At 55.5% G+C, this 16,310-nt stretch overlaps 1 protein-coding gene across 1 annotated transcript; it reads left to right on the top strand.

The window, feature by feature from the left end:
- The first annotated feature begins 937 nt into the window (after positions 1-937).
- FBXO41 (F-box protein 41) lies at positions 938-15,909 on the top strand. The gene is made up of 12 exons (XM_012475647.2): positions 938-1,981; positions 4,016-4,241; positions 4,724-4,797; positions 5,048-5,406; positions 6,136-6,377; positions 6,597-6,712; positions 6,828-6,980; positions 7,343-7,438; positions 9,815-9,933; positions 10,113-10,271; positions 11,331-11,446; positions 11,583-15,909. Exons 1-12 carry the CDS (start codon positions 1,077-1,079, stop codon positions 11,643-11,645), a joined length of 2,628 nt encoding a protein of 875 aa, XP_012331070.1. The 5' UTR covers positions 938-1,076; the 3' UTR covers positions 11,646-15,909.
- Positions 15,910-16,310: the final 401 nt, after the last annotated feature.

Below are 16,310 nucleotides of genomic sequence, written 5' to 3'. Positions count from 1 at the left end.
GTGAGGAGGGTTGGGATGCTAGAATTGGTGGAGGGGTGGGGGGACCTTGTGCCATAAGGTGTGTGGGGAGGATGGATAATAAAGCACTTGGGGTGAAGGCGGGGCAGGGACACTTTCTGGAAGCCCACCCCACATTTAATAGGTCTGAGAAAAAGACCTAAGTGCCTGGAATAGTAGGGTTAGGAGGATGTGATGCAGAAACCAGAACAGAACAAACAGTGACACATGCAATGTCATTAGGTGGCGTGATGTCTTGGTCACTGCAACATGGTACCAATAGTCCCAGCCTGTGTGGGGGTGCAGTCTGCAAAAAATGAAAATAAGCATCTTCTTCAATTTTTACACTCAAGTGTACAGCTTGATTATTTACTATATACACAACTGTATAAACACCACTCAGAGGAGATATAGAACATTCTCCACATCACATAAAGCTGCCTCCTGCCTCTTCATGTAGCCCCGAGCGGGGGACCTCTATGCCAACTTCTTCAACATCAATTGTGTCTGTTCTCGAACTCCATCTTTCTGGAATCCTAAAGCATGCACTCTTTGGTCTGGCTTCTTTCATGCAACATAATATTGGATGAATTCATCCATGTCACTCTGTGTACCAATAGTTCCTTTTCTTATTGCTGGGTAGATTCTATCACTGTAACCGTTCTACCGTTGATGAGCACTTGGGTCGTTTTCAGGTTGGAACCATTATAAATAAAAGCAATTACGCACCCTCCCTTTAAAAACCAACATCTTATTCTCTCTCCCTCTTGCTCATATACAGGCCCTCCCACAGGTGCGAAAGCAGCCCAGCCTTCTCTGGGAGGTCTCCTCTGGCCCCTGGATGCTAATTTCCTCATCGCTGGGGGATATGAGCTCCGGACTGGGAGCTGGGGTGGGAGCAGCGATACCCTCTTCCTAAGACTCATCGTCTCTCTTCCAGCCTCCTCGCCCTGGGCCGCGGGCGCCCTGAGCCTTCCTCACCTCGCAGGGGGGCTCGCCCGCGGCCCCCCATGAGCGCTCCCGGCTGACCGGAGAGGGGGGCCGCGGTGGAGCCTGCGTGCCGCGGGGGCAGCGGGGCCATGGCCTCGCTGGACCTGCCGTACCGCTGCCCCCGCTGCGGGGAGCACAAGCGCTTCCGGAGCCTGTCGTCGCTGCGCGCGCACCTGGAGTACAGCCACACCTACGAGACGCTCTACATCCTCTCCAAGACCAACAGCATCTGCGACGGCGCTGCCGCGGCCGCGGCCGCCGCCGCCGCCGCCTCGGGCTTCCCGCTGGCGCCCGAGCCCGCCGCCCTGCTGGCCGTGCCCGGCGCCCGGCGCGAGGTCTTCGAGAGCACATCCTTCCAGGGCAAGGAGCAGGCGGCCGGGCCGTCGCCCGCGGCGCCGCACCTGCTGCATCACCACCACCACCACGCGCCGCTCGCCCACTTCCCTGGAGACCTGGTGCCCGCCAGCCTGCCCTGCGAGGAGTTGGCCGAGCCGGGCCTCGTGCCCGCCGCCGCTGCGCGCTACGCGCTGCGCGAGATCGAGATCCCGCTGGGGGAGCTGTTCGCCCGCAAGTCCGTGGCGTCCTCGGCGTGCTCGACGCCGCCACCAGGGCCCGGCCCCGGCCCCTGCTCTGGGCCGGCCTCCGCCTCCCCCGCGTCCCCCTCACCCGCGGATGTGGCCTATGAAGAGGGCCTGGCGCGCCTCAAGATCCGCGCGCTGGAGAAGCTGGAGGTGGATCGGCGGCTGGAGCGGCTGAGCGAGGAGGTGGAGCAGAAGATAGCGGGCCAAGTGGGCCGGCTGCAGGCCGAGCTGGAACGCAAGGCGGCTGAACTGGAGACGGCGCGGCAGGAGAGTGCGAGGCTCGGGCGCGAGAAGGAGGAGCTGGAGGAGCGCGCGTCTGAGCTCTCCCGCCAGGTGGACGTGAGTGTGGAGCTGTTGGCTTCGCTCAAGCAGGACCTGGTGCACAAAGAACAGGAGCTGAGCCGCAAGCAGCAGTGAGTAGACCCTCGGGTCCTGTAGGTGATTGTGCCTGTCCGGTCACTGTGCCGCCACAATCACCGTGGGCGTGCCTGAGTGTGTCTGTGTATGTGGCTATGGCTTTGTAACAGGATCTGTGGCCACGAGCATGCAGTGATGGTGTGTGGGGCCAAGAGTGTCACGATGATGTGTGCTTGGTACTGTGAGGACATGGCAGTGTGACCCTGTGCCTCTTTGTGAAGACTGTGCCTTTCTCCTTCTCTGTCCTAGACAAGCCAACCCTTGCATTTTGGCACCAGATCCTCTTCCCTTTTGCCTTCCTGAAGACATAGCTCAACTCTCCCCTCTCCCTTTTCCATCATGAGATTTTCTGTTTCTGCAGATCATTCCTAAAAGCATAAAGACATTATGTCATTTCTCCCATCTGCCGTAACCCTCTTCCCCTTAAGCTACTGCGCCTTTTCTCTCCGCCTTACAGAAAACTCCTTGTATTTGTTTATACTTCTTGTCTCCAATTTCTTTCCTTACTTTCTCTCTTGAACCCAGTCTGATCGCATTTCCACCTCTACCAGGGTCTCTGGTAGAGGGACCTTCCTATTGCTAAGGCCAAACCATCGTCTTACTTAGCCCATTGGCAGCATTTGACACAGCTGACCCCTGACATGCCTTCTGGGGCACTCTTGGGATTTCCTTCTTTTTGTCTCAATCTTCTTCATTTCTCTGGTCTTTGAATGTAGGATTATGAACTACAGATGGCCCCTGACTTACAATGGTTTGACACAATTTTTTGATTTTCTGATGCTACAAAAGCACCATGCAGTCAGTAGAGGCTATACTGTATGAAAATGAAAAACAGTATGTACAAACATACTTTTTTTAGTACAGTATCCAGTAAATTACATGAGATGTTCAGCACTTTTTTTTCGTAAAATAGACTTTGTGTTCAGTGATTTTGTCTAACTGTAGGCTAATATAAGTGCTCTGAGCATAAGTAAGGTAAGCCGGGCTAAACACTGATGTTCAGTAGGTTAAATGTATTAAATACACTTTTGACTGATGATATTATGGGCTGATGGGGATGTAACCCCATTGTAAACCAAAGAGCATTTTTATATAGATATTATTTATATGTCCCCATTGCGATATATATAAACTCCATAAAGGTAGGAGTTGTTCACTGCTATTTCCCCAATACCTAGAACAGTGCCTGGCACCTAGAAGGTGCTCAATAAATGTTGAATGGACACACAAACAACCGGGAATGCGATTGGGAGTAAGTACACATGTGATTCTAAGTGTGCCACGTGTTCACGAGCTCCTAGAAGTTGGTGCAAACTATCAGTATGCTTCCACATTTGAGTGTATTCCTCTGCGTGTTGATGTGACTTAGTGTATATTTTTGAATGTTCCTGAAAGTGTATTTGACTATGTTGGTGGTACTGTGCCTCCACGGTTCTTTGCTTGTCTCACACATGAGCACGTGCCCGAGCTGGAACATGATGTGAGTACACAAACATGAATGTGTGGGGCTGTGCCTGGGGCTGTGTAATGGGGCTCTGTGTGGGGATATGTGACATGGCTGGTGGCTCTAAGTGTGTGCCTAGGAGTGTGTTGTGTTGGGATGCTGGGTACTGAAGGGCATGCCTGTGTGTCTGAACGTGTCTGTGTTTATGAGAGAGATGTGTCTGGTTATGGCATATGGATGTACATGGGGTACATGTGTGTGGGGCTGTGTGTGTGCCTGGAGTGATTGTGTGGGACTGAGTATGCCTGAATATTTCTGTGGAGAGCAGGGTGTGTAGTTGCATGTCTTGTGTTGCGTGGGTAGCGTGTGAGTGTGTAGCTCAGAGTGCAATGTGCATGCGTGCATTTCTGTTCTGTGTCATCGTGTGGGGCCGTGTGCTTGGCCTGTTCTGCAGAAACCCATGTGACCATAGGCAGACACTGCAGGCAACTGTGCAGGTGTCTCCTTGCACTGGCTGGGCTCTCCTTCAGAGGGGATGTGGGCAGGCAGGCCAAGGCTCTGGGGTAAGAGACTGCTCTGGGCCCAGGGAGGTGGTGCAGATTGACCAGTTCCTGAAGGAGACAGCAGCACGGGAGGCCAGCGCCAAGCTGCGGCTGCAGCAGTTCATTGAGGAGCTCCTTGAGCGGGCTGACCGTGCCGAGCGGCAGCTGCAAGTCATCAGCAGCAGCTGTGGCAGCACGCCCAGCGCCAGCCTGGGCCGTGGAGGTGGGGGAGGTGGCGCTGGCCCCAATGCCCGGGGCCCAGGCAGAATGGTGAGTGCCCACATGCCTTCCCTCCTCTACCTGCACACCTGGCCCCCCACAACCTCACCTTTCACATGGCCAGACCTCCCCCATGATGTCCCATCTGCCCCTTCTTTGGCTCTTCCCCCACGAGCAGATGCTGGGAACAGGGGAGCCCCTCTGATTGGGCGGGAGTGCCAGTGGCAGCCCCTAAGGCTGTAGTGAGATGTGATCCAGTGGCCCCAGCCCTCAGGGGCTATCTCTGCCCATCCCTGAAAATGAGAGCCCAGGAGCCACTAGCTGGGGTTCAGGGTGCTGGGTGGGTGTAGGGAGGCGGCTGATGAGCCTGCCTCTCTGGGCTATCTGTCTGTCCATTTGTCCATCTTTCCCAACTTTTTTCCTTCTCTCTCCTCCCCTCCTCTCCATCTTTTACCCTGTTTCCCCTGCTATTCCTGCTTATCCTCTTGGCTCCTCTGCCCCTCTCGTTTACCTCCCACTCTGGGGGCCCACAGCGAGAACACCACACAGGCCCGGCCATGCCTAGCACATATGCAGTGTCACGGCATGGCTCCTCTCCCAGCACAGGGTAAGCCTCGGGCCCAGCCCACCCCATGCAGCCTACCCTCGCCCTGGAAAGATCCGCTGGCCTGTCTGGGGCATGTGTCATCCTCTGCCCCATCCTCCCTGGCTCACCTGTGTCTGCCTTTCCTCACCCAGAGGGGGCTTTTGGAAAGCAGGGTGGGTGGGTTGCCCTCAGCTGATGGTAGGGTCAGAGTGGGGAGTTTGGGCAGGCCTGGTGCCTCTCACCCCTTACTGTGTGGTCCACCCTGCCTCAGGGCCTCCAGCCGTGTGCCAGCCGCATCCCAGAGTTCAGGCTGCTATGACAGTGACAGTCTGGAGCTGCCCAGGACAGAGGAGGGGGTCCCTGAGGACAGTGGCCCTGGGGGCTTGGGCACACGGGCCCAGGCTGCCAACGGGGGCTCAGAACGGTCCCAGCCCCCTCGCAGCTCAGGCCTGCGGCGCCAGGCCATCCAGAACTGGCAGCGCAGACCCCGCCGACACAGCACCGAGGGGGAAGAGGGTGATGTCTCTGACGTGGGCTCCCGAACCACTGAGTCAGAGGCTGAGGGCCCGTTGGATGCGCCCCGCCCCGGGCCTGCTATGGCTGGGCCATTGAGCAGCTGCCGGCTCTCAGGTAAGTCCTGTAAGTGTGGGCAGGGAGACACAGGACTGAAACAGTGAATTTCCTGGGCTCCTGCACCGCCCCCTTTTCCCCAGACTTGCCCACCCCTCCTACATAGCGCCCTTCAAGCCTGGGACAGGAACTTTTTGATAGAGCAGGGCTGCAGTGGCAAAAGTATGCTCAGACTGTCTGTTGCACAAGGATGCCACATCCAGCTAGGGGAGGGGTCCATTCACCTGGTGGGCTCATTAACATTTACAGGAGAGCAGTTGAGTGTTGCCTCCAAACTCTGAAGCCCCTGATGCAGTGGGGGAAGGCCCCGCACATGTGTGGGTGGGTTGGGAGGTGAGAGGTTTAGGGTCAGGGGTGTAGCTGCACCCCATGTTCTGGGCAGCCCCATGCCTGCCCTCTGTTTCCAGAGGCTTGGTTTATACTCCAGTACCCCCCAGCTCCTTTCCCTCTCCAAATCTGATGCATTACCTCATGTAGGGGGTGAATTTGAGTGATATATAACCTTAAAAAGAAAGTTTACATAAGGGACACCTTTTTGTAATGTGTAAAATTAGAGATGGGGTACTTCAAAGGACAGGAATGCAGAAGCCCCTTTTCCTTCCCCGCTAGGCCCCGGTACCCCAGCATGCCCATTCCTCTGCAGCTCCTACCCTGCCCCAGCTCCCCACACACTTCCCTACACCAGCCTTGACCCTCCACGCTCACTTTTGAACCCCTGGTATTCTGCAGCCCGCCCCGAGGGAGGCAGTGGGCGGGGTCGGCGAGCAGAGAGGGGCAGCCCCTCACGCTCCAACGAGGTCATCAGCCCGGAGATCCTGAAGATGCGAGCCGCCCTCTTCTGCATCTTCACCTACTTGGACACGCGCACACTGCTGCATGCTGCCGAGGTCTGCCGGGACTGGCGCTTCGTGGCCCGCCACCCCGCAGTCTGGACAAGGGTGCTGCTTGAGAATGCCCGTGTCTGCTCCAAGGTGCCTGCCCCGCCTGTCTTCTGTTCCCTGCTTGAAGCCACCTTTCCCCCGGGTAGAATCTGACCCCTCAAGGTCTGGTCTTTGCAACCCTTACAACACTAGTGCCAACCTGGCTTGCCTGAAATGCTCTCATGGGGCCTCCTATCCCGGGGCTGGCCCACCTCCAGCCAACCAAGTTCAGATCCCTTCATCTCCAAGTACCTTTCCCCACTCCCACAGTTCCTGGCAATGCTGGCTCAGTGGTGCACCCAGGCTCACTCTCTGACACTGCAGAACTTGAAGCCCCGGCAGCGGGGAAAGAAGGAGAGCAAGGAGGAGTATGCCCGGAGTACCCGGTGAGGCCTGCAGTGGGTGGGTGGTGGGTGCTGTTGGGCCACAGACCTGGAGTTAAGTAAGGATGTTTCCCAGAGGAGGAGGTGGCCAGCTCTCTGAGTTTCTGGTCATCCCCAGGGGCTGCCTGGAAGCTGGGCTGGAGTCCCTGCTGAAGGCAGCTGGGGGGAACCTGCTGATCCTGCGCATCTCCCACTGTCCAAACATCCTCACCGACCGCTCGCTCTGGCTGGCCAGCTGCTACTGCCGCGCACTGCAGGCTGTCACCTACAGGTGGGTCGACCTGACTAGAAGCATGGCCCATGCCCTATCAGCCCAGGGTCCCACAAGATCCCAAGGCGCTGCATAGTCTCCGCCAGGGTTCTCAAGCAAAGGGACCCAAGAGCTCTATGGCCGAAGGGAAGGAAGCCTCGGCAAGAGCAGAGGCCACCAGAGTGGGTTGACTCCAGCTTTGTCTTGTATCTTTTCTTTATATTTTATTTTTGAAATAGAGATGGGGTCTCGCCATATTGCCCAGGCTGATCGAGAACTCCTGGGCTCTGGTGATCCCCAACCCTGGCCTTGGCCTCCCAAAGTCTTGGGATTACTGGTATAAGCCACCCCGCCGACCGACCAGCAGTTTTGTGTTTTCACAGGAGTGCCACAGACCCTGTGGGCCACGAGGTCATTTGGGCCCTGGGAGCAGGCTGCAGAGAGATCGTCTCCCTCCAAGTGGCGCCACTTCACCCCTGGTGAGCCCTGGCAGGTTTGGGGGGTGGGAGAGGGGACACAGTCCTGGTCTGGGGCTGAGGACTGAGCAGATCAGAGCCCATTCCACAAGCTATTAGGACAGATTCATACACATTAATCTGTCCATTGAGGCCTTAGGAGCAGGGCTTTAAAATCAGACCTGGTTGGCCAGGCGCAGTGGCTCATACCTGTAATCCCAGCACTTTGGGAGGCTGAGGTGGGCAGATCACCTGAGGTCAGGAGTTCAAGACCAGCCTGACCAACAGGGAAAAAACCTGTCTCTACTAAAAATACAAAATTAGCCGGGTGTGGTGGTGCATGCCTGTAATCCCAGCTACACAGAAGGCTGAGGCAGGAGAATCGCTTGAACCCAGGAGGCGGAGGTTGCAGTGAGCCGAGATCGCACCATTGCATTGGTGAAACTCTGTCTCAAAAAATAATAATAATAAACTAAATAATAATAAATAAATAAAATCAGACCTGGAGTTATGTCCTGGCTTACTGGCAGTGTCACCTTGGGCATCCCACTCATGTCTTAGTTTCTCAAACTGCAAAGTAAAGGTGGTATTAGGAACTGTGGACCTTATTAGGGCTGTTACTGGCCCAGATGAGATCAAGTACCCAAAGTCTGCAGAATCCACAGTAATTGTTCAGTAAACACCAGGAAAGGCGGTTCAGGGAGGTGAGTGTATAAAAGAGCCAGTTGTTGGAGAATCCAGGTTATGAAATCCTTTCTCACTCTGCCTGGAGTTCCTCAAACACACCAGGCTCTTTTGCTCCCCACACTTTGCCTCTCTCCACACAACAGCTCCTCCCAGTCATCCAGTGTGCCTTCTGTAATACCTTGGGGAGAGCATGTCACTACTCGCCTGCCTCCATCTCCACTGCACCTTGCCCTGACCCCTCTGTCATCGACTTTGCAGGATCATCCCTGACTCCTCTGCCCTCATCTCATCTGCCAAGTCCTGCAGATTGATTCCCAAGCACTCTTTTTCTTTTTTCTTTTTTGAGATGGGGTCTCACTCTGTCACCCAGGTTAGAGTGTAGTGGTACGATCTCAGCTCACTGCAACCTCCACTTCCCAGGTTCAGGTGATCCTCCTACCTCAGCCTCCTGAGTAGCTGGGACTATAGGCATGGGCCACCATGCCCAGCTAATTTTTGTATTTTTAGTAGAAATGGGCTTTCACCATGTTGGCCAGGCTGGTCTTGAACTCCTGGCCTCGGGTGATCTGCCCGCCCCAGCCTCCCAAAGTACTGGGATTACAGGCATGAGCCACCACGCCTGGCCCTACTTTGCGATAATTTATTTATATTTCGATCTCCTCTGCTAGACTGGTGGTTCTCAAGTCAGAATCTAGGAATGTCCATTTCTGTATTCCTGGTACCAAGTGGATAATAGATGCCAGAGAGATATCTATTGCCACGGCAAATATTGAGGGATGAAGTATTCAGGGAAATGGCAAGTTTGATGTGAATGGAAAGGAAAGTTGGGGCAATCAGGAAGGGCCTTGCTAAGGACTTTAGGTTTTTTGCATTTTATCTAGAAAGTATTGGAAGCTATTTGGGGGGATTTTAGATTTTAAGAAAGGGATTGAGATCAGACTGGTAATGTTCTATGCCCCCCACCACTCCTGCCACCAAATAGACTGTCCACTCTTTGAGGGTAGGGACCCTGTCTGTGTTGTCACCACTGCACCTCCAGGACCTAGCTCAGTTGTTCTTGACTTGATAACCATTTGCTGAATGGTGGCATGAATGGATGTAGGAATGAGGGGCTCCCGGTCTGCAGTGTGAAGGATGACATGGCAGGGAGACTAGTACTAACCCAGAGAATGCCAATGGTGGTCTGAACTGTGGGTTCAAGAGTACTTGAGGTCGGCCTCAGTGGCTTGTACCTGTAATCCCAGGACTTTGGGAGGCCAAGGAGGGTGGATCGCATGAGGACAGGAGTTTGAGACTAGCCTGGTCAACATGGTGAAACCCCATCTCTACTAAAAATATAAAAAAATAAGCCGGGCATGGTGGCACACGCCTGTAGTCCCAGCTACTTGGGAGCCTGAGGCAGGAGAATCACTTGAACCCAGGAGGCAGAGGTTGCAGTGAGCCGAAATCACACCACTGCATTCCAGCCTGGGTGACAGAGGAGTGAGACCCTGTCTCAAGAAAAAAAAAAGAGTGCTTGGGAATCAGAATCTGCAGGACTTGGCAGATGAGATGAGGGCAGAGCAGTCAGGGATGATCCTGGTTTTCTGACTTGACCAGCTGGGTTGTTGGAGGAACACTTGCCTCAGTCAGGGAGGGGTCCCACAGGAGGAGCATGCTGGGGTGTCAGGCATCCAGAGACTTCTCTGGTGACTCCCCCTTCCCATTCTACAGCCAGCAGCCCACGCGCTTCAGTAACCGCTGCCTGCAGATGATTGGTCGCTGTTGGCCCCACCTGCGGGCCCTGGGGGTCGGGGGTGCCGGCTGTGGGGTACAGGGCCTGGCATCACTCGGTGAGTCTTTCCTTGGACTGAGTTGGGTAGTGAGAAGCAGGTATGGGTGCAGTGCTACCCTGTGAAATCCCACAGGGGATCAGGGCTGCGGCCTGGGTGGTGGCAGGGGACCCAGGGTGCTGCCCACAGGGGTGACCTGGGGAGTTTGTCAGCAGCATCCCTCTGCTTCCTCTTCCTAGCGAGAAACTGCATGCGGCTGCAGGTCCTGGAGCTTGACCATGTGTCAGAGATCACCCAGGAGGTGGCGGCAGAGGTCTGCCGTGAAGGCCTGAAGGGACTGGAGATGCTGGTGCTCACAGCCACCCCTGTCACCCCTAAGGCCCTGCTGCACTTCAACAGTGAGCAATGGGGGAATGCAGGGCAGGGTATGACTGTTACCTGTCACGGGGCTCTGTCAGCAGGTAGCCTAACTATCACTGGTGCAGATGGATCAGGGCCTCCAGCCAAGAAGGGCAGAGGCAAGGGGACAGGTTAAGAACACTGGGTCTGGAGCTCGACTGACCTAGGTCCCAGGTCTGGCTCTGCTACTTATTAGCTCAGTGACGTTGGGCAAGTTACTATACCTCTCCAAGTCCTGTATTCCCATCTTCTAAGCTGACTTTCTAGGATGGGTGAGAGGATTAAATGAGATGATATGTGGAAGCCTCCCCAGGACAGTTCTCAGGGTGAGGATTCCTCTCTCCCTGGACTCCAGATCATGCCTCCTTGGCTTCCACACCTTTCAAACCACCCACTCCACTCTCAGTCACTCCTCCACCTGCATTGAGGACATGGCACCCAGTGTGGGCTGCTCCTGCCCAAGGAGACCACCAGCCAGGACCCTTTGGCTCCTGGGAGGACCCCATGCCAACATGCCTTGACCCTCTTTCCAAGACCTTCTTCCCCCTTTAGCCACATGGCACGCCCTGGACCACCAGAACTAACTGCTCAGCCTCCACAATCAGGACCTCCCAGTGCTTCTCAGCCACCTGACCTTCCTCCACCTCTCCCTACTTCACGCCCTTAAGCCCTCTGTTCCCCAGTGTTTGCCCCACCTCCCCCTCCTTTATGCTCCAGCCTGGATCCACAAGCCTCACCTCAGCCACTCTGTTCCTTGTCATTCATACCAGACCATGGTACAGCTTTCCCCTCTGTCAAGGAAGTTTCCAGAGCCCTTCGACAGCTGGCCGCTGCCCACTCACCTTCCCAGAGGCCACTGCAGCCTCTCTGGTGCCTCAGCCCCATCTACCTCTCCCTGCATCCGGTCGCCAGCCCCCAGATGGCATGGGTCTGCTGTCCTCTGTCATATTCCTGGTGGCTGGCACATGATTGTCTGATTTCATTAATTAGTGAGAGGAGAGGAGGCAGCTCCATTGTCCAAGCCCAACACGCCCCCTGCCTTGCCCACCTTTTCTCAGGCATCTGTCGGAACCTCAAGTCCATTGTGGTCCAGATTGGGATTGCAGATTATTTCAAAGAACCCAGCAGCCCTGAGGCCCAGAAGCTGTTTGAAGACATGGTGACAAAACTCCAGGTGAAGGGTCAGCTCTGAGGCTGCCCAAGACCCCTAGTGGCATCCCTAGACTGGGGCCGGTGACCTGGGTGAGTGTGGCACGAGGGACCCACCTGCCTGGCACAGAGGGAGAACTAACCCAGGGTTCTGTCCACAGGCTCTACGACGGAGGCCCGGCTTCTCTAAAATTCTGCACATCAAGGTGGAAGGCGGCTGCTAACCCGGGTAGGGGGCGGCAGGGCCCCTGCCAGCCCCACACCAGGGCACTCTCTTTGGACCTCAGAGGAACCCTGGTTTGGACTAGACCTTTGGAGGCCGCATGTTATCCCTGGCTTCCAGGGGAGACTGACAAGTCTGTCCTCCTGGAGCAGTGGAGCAACAGGCCTGACCCAGGGCACTGCCTCCCCAGTACAGGGGCTCGGACAGAAGCTGCCCTCCGACCCCCACCCTACCCCAGCTGGAGCAGCCTCTGGCACAGCCAGTGAGGAGCTGTCACCACCAGCGTCTGGTGTTACCACCTGCAGGATCTGCAATAACCACCCAGTGGCTCCTCAGCTGTTCCAGCCTGCCTCTCCTTCCCAAGGCCCAGCCTCCTGGTCAGAAGCCTTTGGGGCCCCAGGTCAGCAGGGGCTCCACAAGGCAGCTCAGACTTGGCAAGGAGGGCTCTTCTCCCCAACCCTGCCCCAGCTTCTGGGGGCTTCCCCTTTAGACAGCCTGCCTAGGCTCTGGATCTACATTTTCTGGGGATACCACAGGCAGACCTAGGGGCCTGGGCACGTCGTCAGCCAAAAGCTGGGGGCAGCAGTACAAGGGGGTAGTGGGGGTGGGTTTGGAAAGGAAACAATTACCCAGAACTTATCCCCAGGATGAGACCACCCTTCCAAGGTGGGGGATTGCCAGGGAGAGAAAACTTACTTATTGCTATAAGACAAGACCCTTCCTCTCAGCCCCACACCCCACCGCACACCAGAGCTAAATTCAGAGCTGAAAGGTGCATGTTTTTATACCTACACTCATTCTGAGGGACCCTCCAGAGAGTCAGGGTCCCAGCCCCAGGCAGCCCTGTCACAGTGAGTATTTCCTGTCCTCAAGGAATTTCCTTCTAATCCAGGTGCTTGGGCAGGAACCTGATGGCCTTTGGGTCACCAGGGCTGTCTGGGAGGGAGGCACGGGGCCACCCTCTGTGCTGAGGCCTTGGAGGAAGTCAGAAGGAGGGTGGCTTGCTTTGCTTCCTTTCTAATTAGCTTGCTTGAAGATGTGGCCTTGGCAGGGAGCCAGACCCATGGGGCCAAGAAGAGGAAGAGCATCCTCCAGAGACTCATTCCCCTTCCTCAGTCTCCATGGGCCCGGCGGGCTGAGTGAGGGCTGCGTTGGGGTCTTCTGCCTAAGGGCAGTGCTGAACCTGGGCTGGAGCCACTTGGCTTAGAAGCCACAGGATGCCAGGGGGCTTTTCACTGGCCTTTGCAGTCCCCAAAGTATCAGGTCTCAGCACCAGGCTCCAAAGGCTCAGGTCTCCCTGGTTCCTCAAGTACTCCCGTAGTGGCTTAGAGGCTGGGGGTCCTGCCAACCTTCATTTGGAAAGTTCTTTCAGACATCTAAACTAGATCTACCTTAGGGTTTCTTTCTCTCCTAGATAGAATCGGCTCCCAGCCCTAGCCATTAGGCTGCTGGTCCTGGCTGGGGATGGGGTCCCTTCATTACCCAGTCCTTTCCAGGGACCAACTTCCTAACACAACCTAGCTTGGACATGAAGACCCAGCCCTAGGTTACCTTGTAAAGAGTCCTCCAGAGCTGGGACCCCACAGGCGCAGCAGCACACCCAGCTCCCCTAACGTCACTCCCTAGCTCTGTCCCAGCTCTTGCTATCATGGCTGACTTTTCCTCCTGTGGCTTGTTCTGTCCTTGCCCTTAACCTAAAACACCAAGGGTGTTATGCCGGCAACTCCCTGCCTAGTCCTGCACGAAGCCTTGGCTGTGTGTGGCACCCCCTGCTTCTACCCCAGAGCAGCTGGCTCCATTGGCTTCCTCCCTGCACCAGCCCTGTCCTCAGGGGTCAGGAAAAAGCAGCACAGCCTTCTTCTCCAGAGGCCTGGAAGGGAGGTGGAGGTCCACTAAGGGCCTGGCTGCTTTGGGTTGGTCCTGCCTTGCCAACTGCACCCCTGTAACTCCTGCTCCCTGTGACCCCAGAACCAGAGGTACTGCCTTCCCTGTCTCCTGGACAAAGCACAAAGGGATGCCCTGCTTGGCTTGAGCCTGCCCAACTGAGGGATTTTCTTTGCCCCAGGGACCTTCCATCCCTGAATACAAGGCTCTGGGCAACTTCTGAGTGGTACACACTAGACTGCCTGGCATCAGCCCTAGGAAAGAAGGTTGGGGTATATGGGCAGTGAGCTAGGGTGACAGAAAGGTGGTGCTGAAAGGTTACTGATGCTAGTCGTAGTTTCATTCACTCATTCATTCATTCATTCATTCGTGCAACAGTACTGAGCACCACCAGCACGAGAGACAGAAGGATGAACAAGATACCCTTCCGCCTGGGGGAGACGTCCACTTCCCATGGGTTTAGCTATTTGCAGGAAAGCCCCTCAGTCCTCTGCCCTGTTCTGGCTATGTGAAGGATGTGTGAGAGCACATATTGCACAGGCCCAAGCCTTTGCAGCAGGAGTGAGAGGTCAGAGTATCGCATTCACACCCCCAGGGCTGACAGGCTTGTGCACCCCAGCCTTCGTGCATGCTGAGCACTGGCAGCTTTACAGCCCTTGCTCCCCACCAGCCCTTTGACTCTTCTTTTGTTCTCTCCTCGGGGATGAGCCCTGCTGCTGAGTAGGGAGCTTTTGCTTGCTGGGAGGCTCTATGCATTCATTTCTTTGGCAACCATACAGCTAAGGCTGAGGATGGAAACAGGGACAGCGGGCCTGGCCATCCCTATAAGCACTTCATCCGTCTTTACCCATCCAAAGGGGATCCCTCCACATTTCATACTCAGTAAGATGCAAAAAAGAGGAATATCTGAGAACAAGCAGCCCTGCTCCAGGAGCCCTAGGTATGTGTTGAGGCCCAGTGGGGGTGGCCACTTAGTGTTCCTACCACCCCCTGCCATCTAGCCTGGCCCCCGTGCCTACCTGGGAGGCTGGTGTACTTGGCTTAAGTACTTCATGCTTTATTCAGGTTGCCTTCCCACAGCACTGGCAGAAAATGATGCACGTATATGCATCCCTGTGGGGAAAAAGAATGGGTGGGCTGCCAAGAACCATGGCCTTTCCCCAGCCAGGAGAGACCACTGAAGGATCAGGGCAGCTCCTGCTTTCTTAGTCCTATAATACTGGAGTCTGAGCCAGCCCCTCAGGAATCGCCTCAAAAGGAAAAAACAAAACAAAAAGGCCTCCTTCCCAAGGCCTGCTACTCCAAGGTTTGGCTCCATCCCTTGCCTTTGGGTCCTGCCTGTTACTCTGGTCCTGGTTTCTAATCTTTTGGGAGCAGCCTGGGCCCCAATCCCTCTAAGGGGCTAAGTTGAAGGAGACCTTCCCAGAGTGACTATTGGTGCCAAAGTCCCAGTTCCTGGTGGACTTGGGGTAAAAACAGGAGAGATGGTGAGTGGGTGTATGGCCCAAGTGCCCAGAGAAGTTAACTCGAACCTATGGGACCTGTCCCAGCCTGTCAGTCCCTGATGAGTGTAACTTCCTTCCCCTGGGGGCCTGGCCCTTCTCTGTACCCCAGTGGCCATGCTTTCTCACCCAGCCTTGTACCAGGCCTGCATTTCTGTATATATTGCTGTGTATTGTGTGTATGTATGTATTCCTGGACAAGTGTTCATTTGCAGCCCTTGCCTGAGGATAAGGTTTAGGACTGGGTAAAGATCAGAGTACCAGGGCCAACAAAGGCAACTACTCCCTCCCCAACCCCTTGGGACCTCAGCCAGTCCCAAGGCTGCCCTGACAATCAGGCAGGCTCCCCACCTTGAGGCCAAGCCTCCTCTGCCACTGCCAGCATGGCCCAAGGGAGGCTTGGCCTTGGGCTTGCCCAGCCTCAGCTCTACCCTGGCAAGGGTCTTATATCCAGGGCAGAGGCCTGAGGTGACCCAGGCTTGCCTTGTGGCTGATGCCAGCAGGCTTGGTTCTAGTGGGCACCACTGGTGGGGACCTCCATAGCTGGCCCCTAGGCCCTGCCTTCCTGCACAGCTAGGCTATAATGGGCCTGAGTGTGAGAGGGTAGCTTCCCCAGCCCCAAGCACAGGCAGAGGGGTGGAGAGCAATTTTTGGTTTTATTTTTGTTTCTGAAGTGGTGCCTGTACCTCCAGCCCCCAGGGGGCCTTCCCTGGCCACACTTCTCTGCCCCACCCAGGCATCGCCATCCCAGCACTTTGCTCCATGTCACCCATAAGATGCCCTTTGCTGAATGTACCTGAGTGTATGTATTTAAAAGGACTCACATGGGCATCAGAGAATTTATGACTCTGTATCCAATAAAAAAGATGGTGAAACTGGTATCTCTGCCCCAGGGAAGTAAATGGGATGTGGCCACACTTGCCATCTGTGTCACCAGTCTCTGCAACTTAAGTGCACAGAGGCAGGTAACCCAGTGGAATGAATGGTGGCTCACACCTGTAATCCTAGCACTTGGGAAGCTGAGGTGGGAGAATCGCTTGAGCCCAGGAATTCGAGACCAGTCTGGGCAACATAGTGAAACCCTATCTCTACAAAAAAATTAAAAAGTTAGCTGGGCATTGTGGCATGTGCCTGTAGTGCCAGCTACTTGGGAGGCTGAGGTGCGAGGATATTGAGCCAGGGAGGTGGAGGTCACAGTGAGCTGAGATCACGCCACTGCAGTCCAACTTAGGTAACCAAGTGAGGCCCCAACTCAAAAACGAGAAAATCTTCTCTCAGGA

The sequence above is a fragment of the Aotus nancymaae genome, unplaced genomic scaffold (assembly GCF_030222135.1).
Source record: "Aotus nancymaae isolate 86718 unplaced genomic scaffold, 86718_ANA_hifiasm-v0.15.2.pri h1tg000057l, whole genome shotgun sequence".
Lineage (NCBI taxonomy): Eukaryota > Metazoa > Chordata > Mammalia > Primates > Aotidae > Aotus > Aotus nancymaae.
The sequence above is the reverse complement of the archived record's forward strand: the minus strand, read 5'-3'. Positions and strand labels throughout refer to the sequence as shown.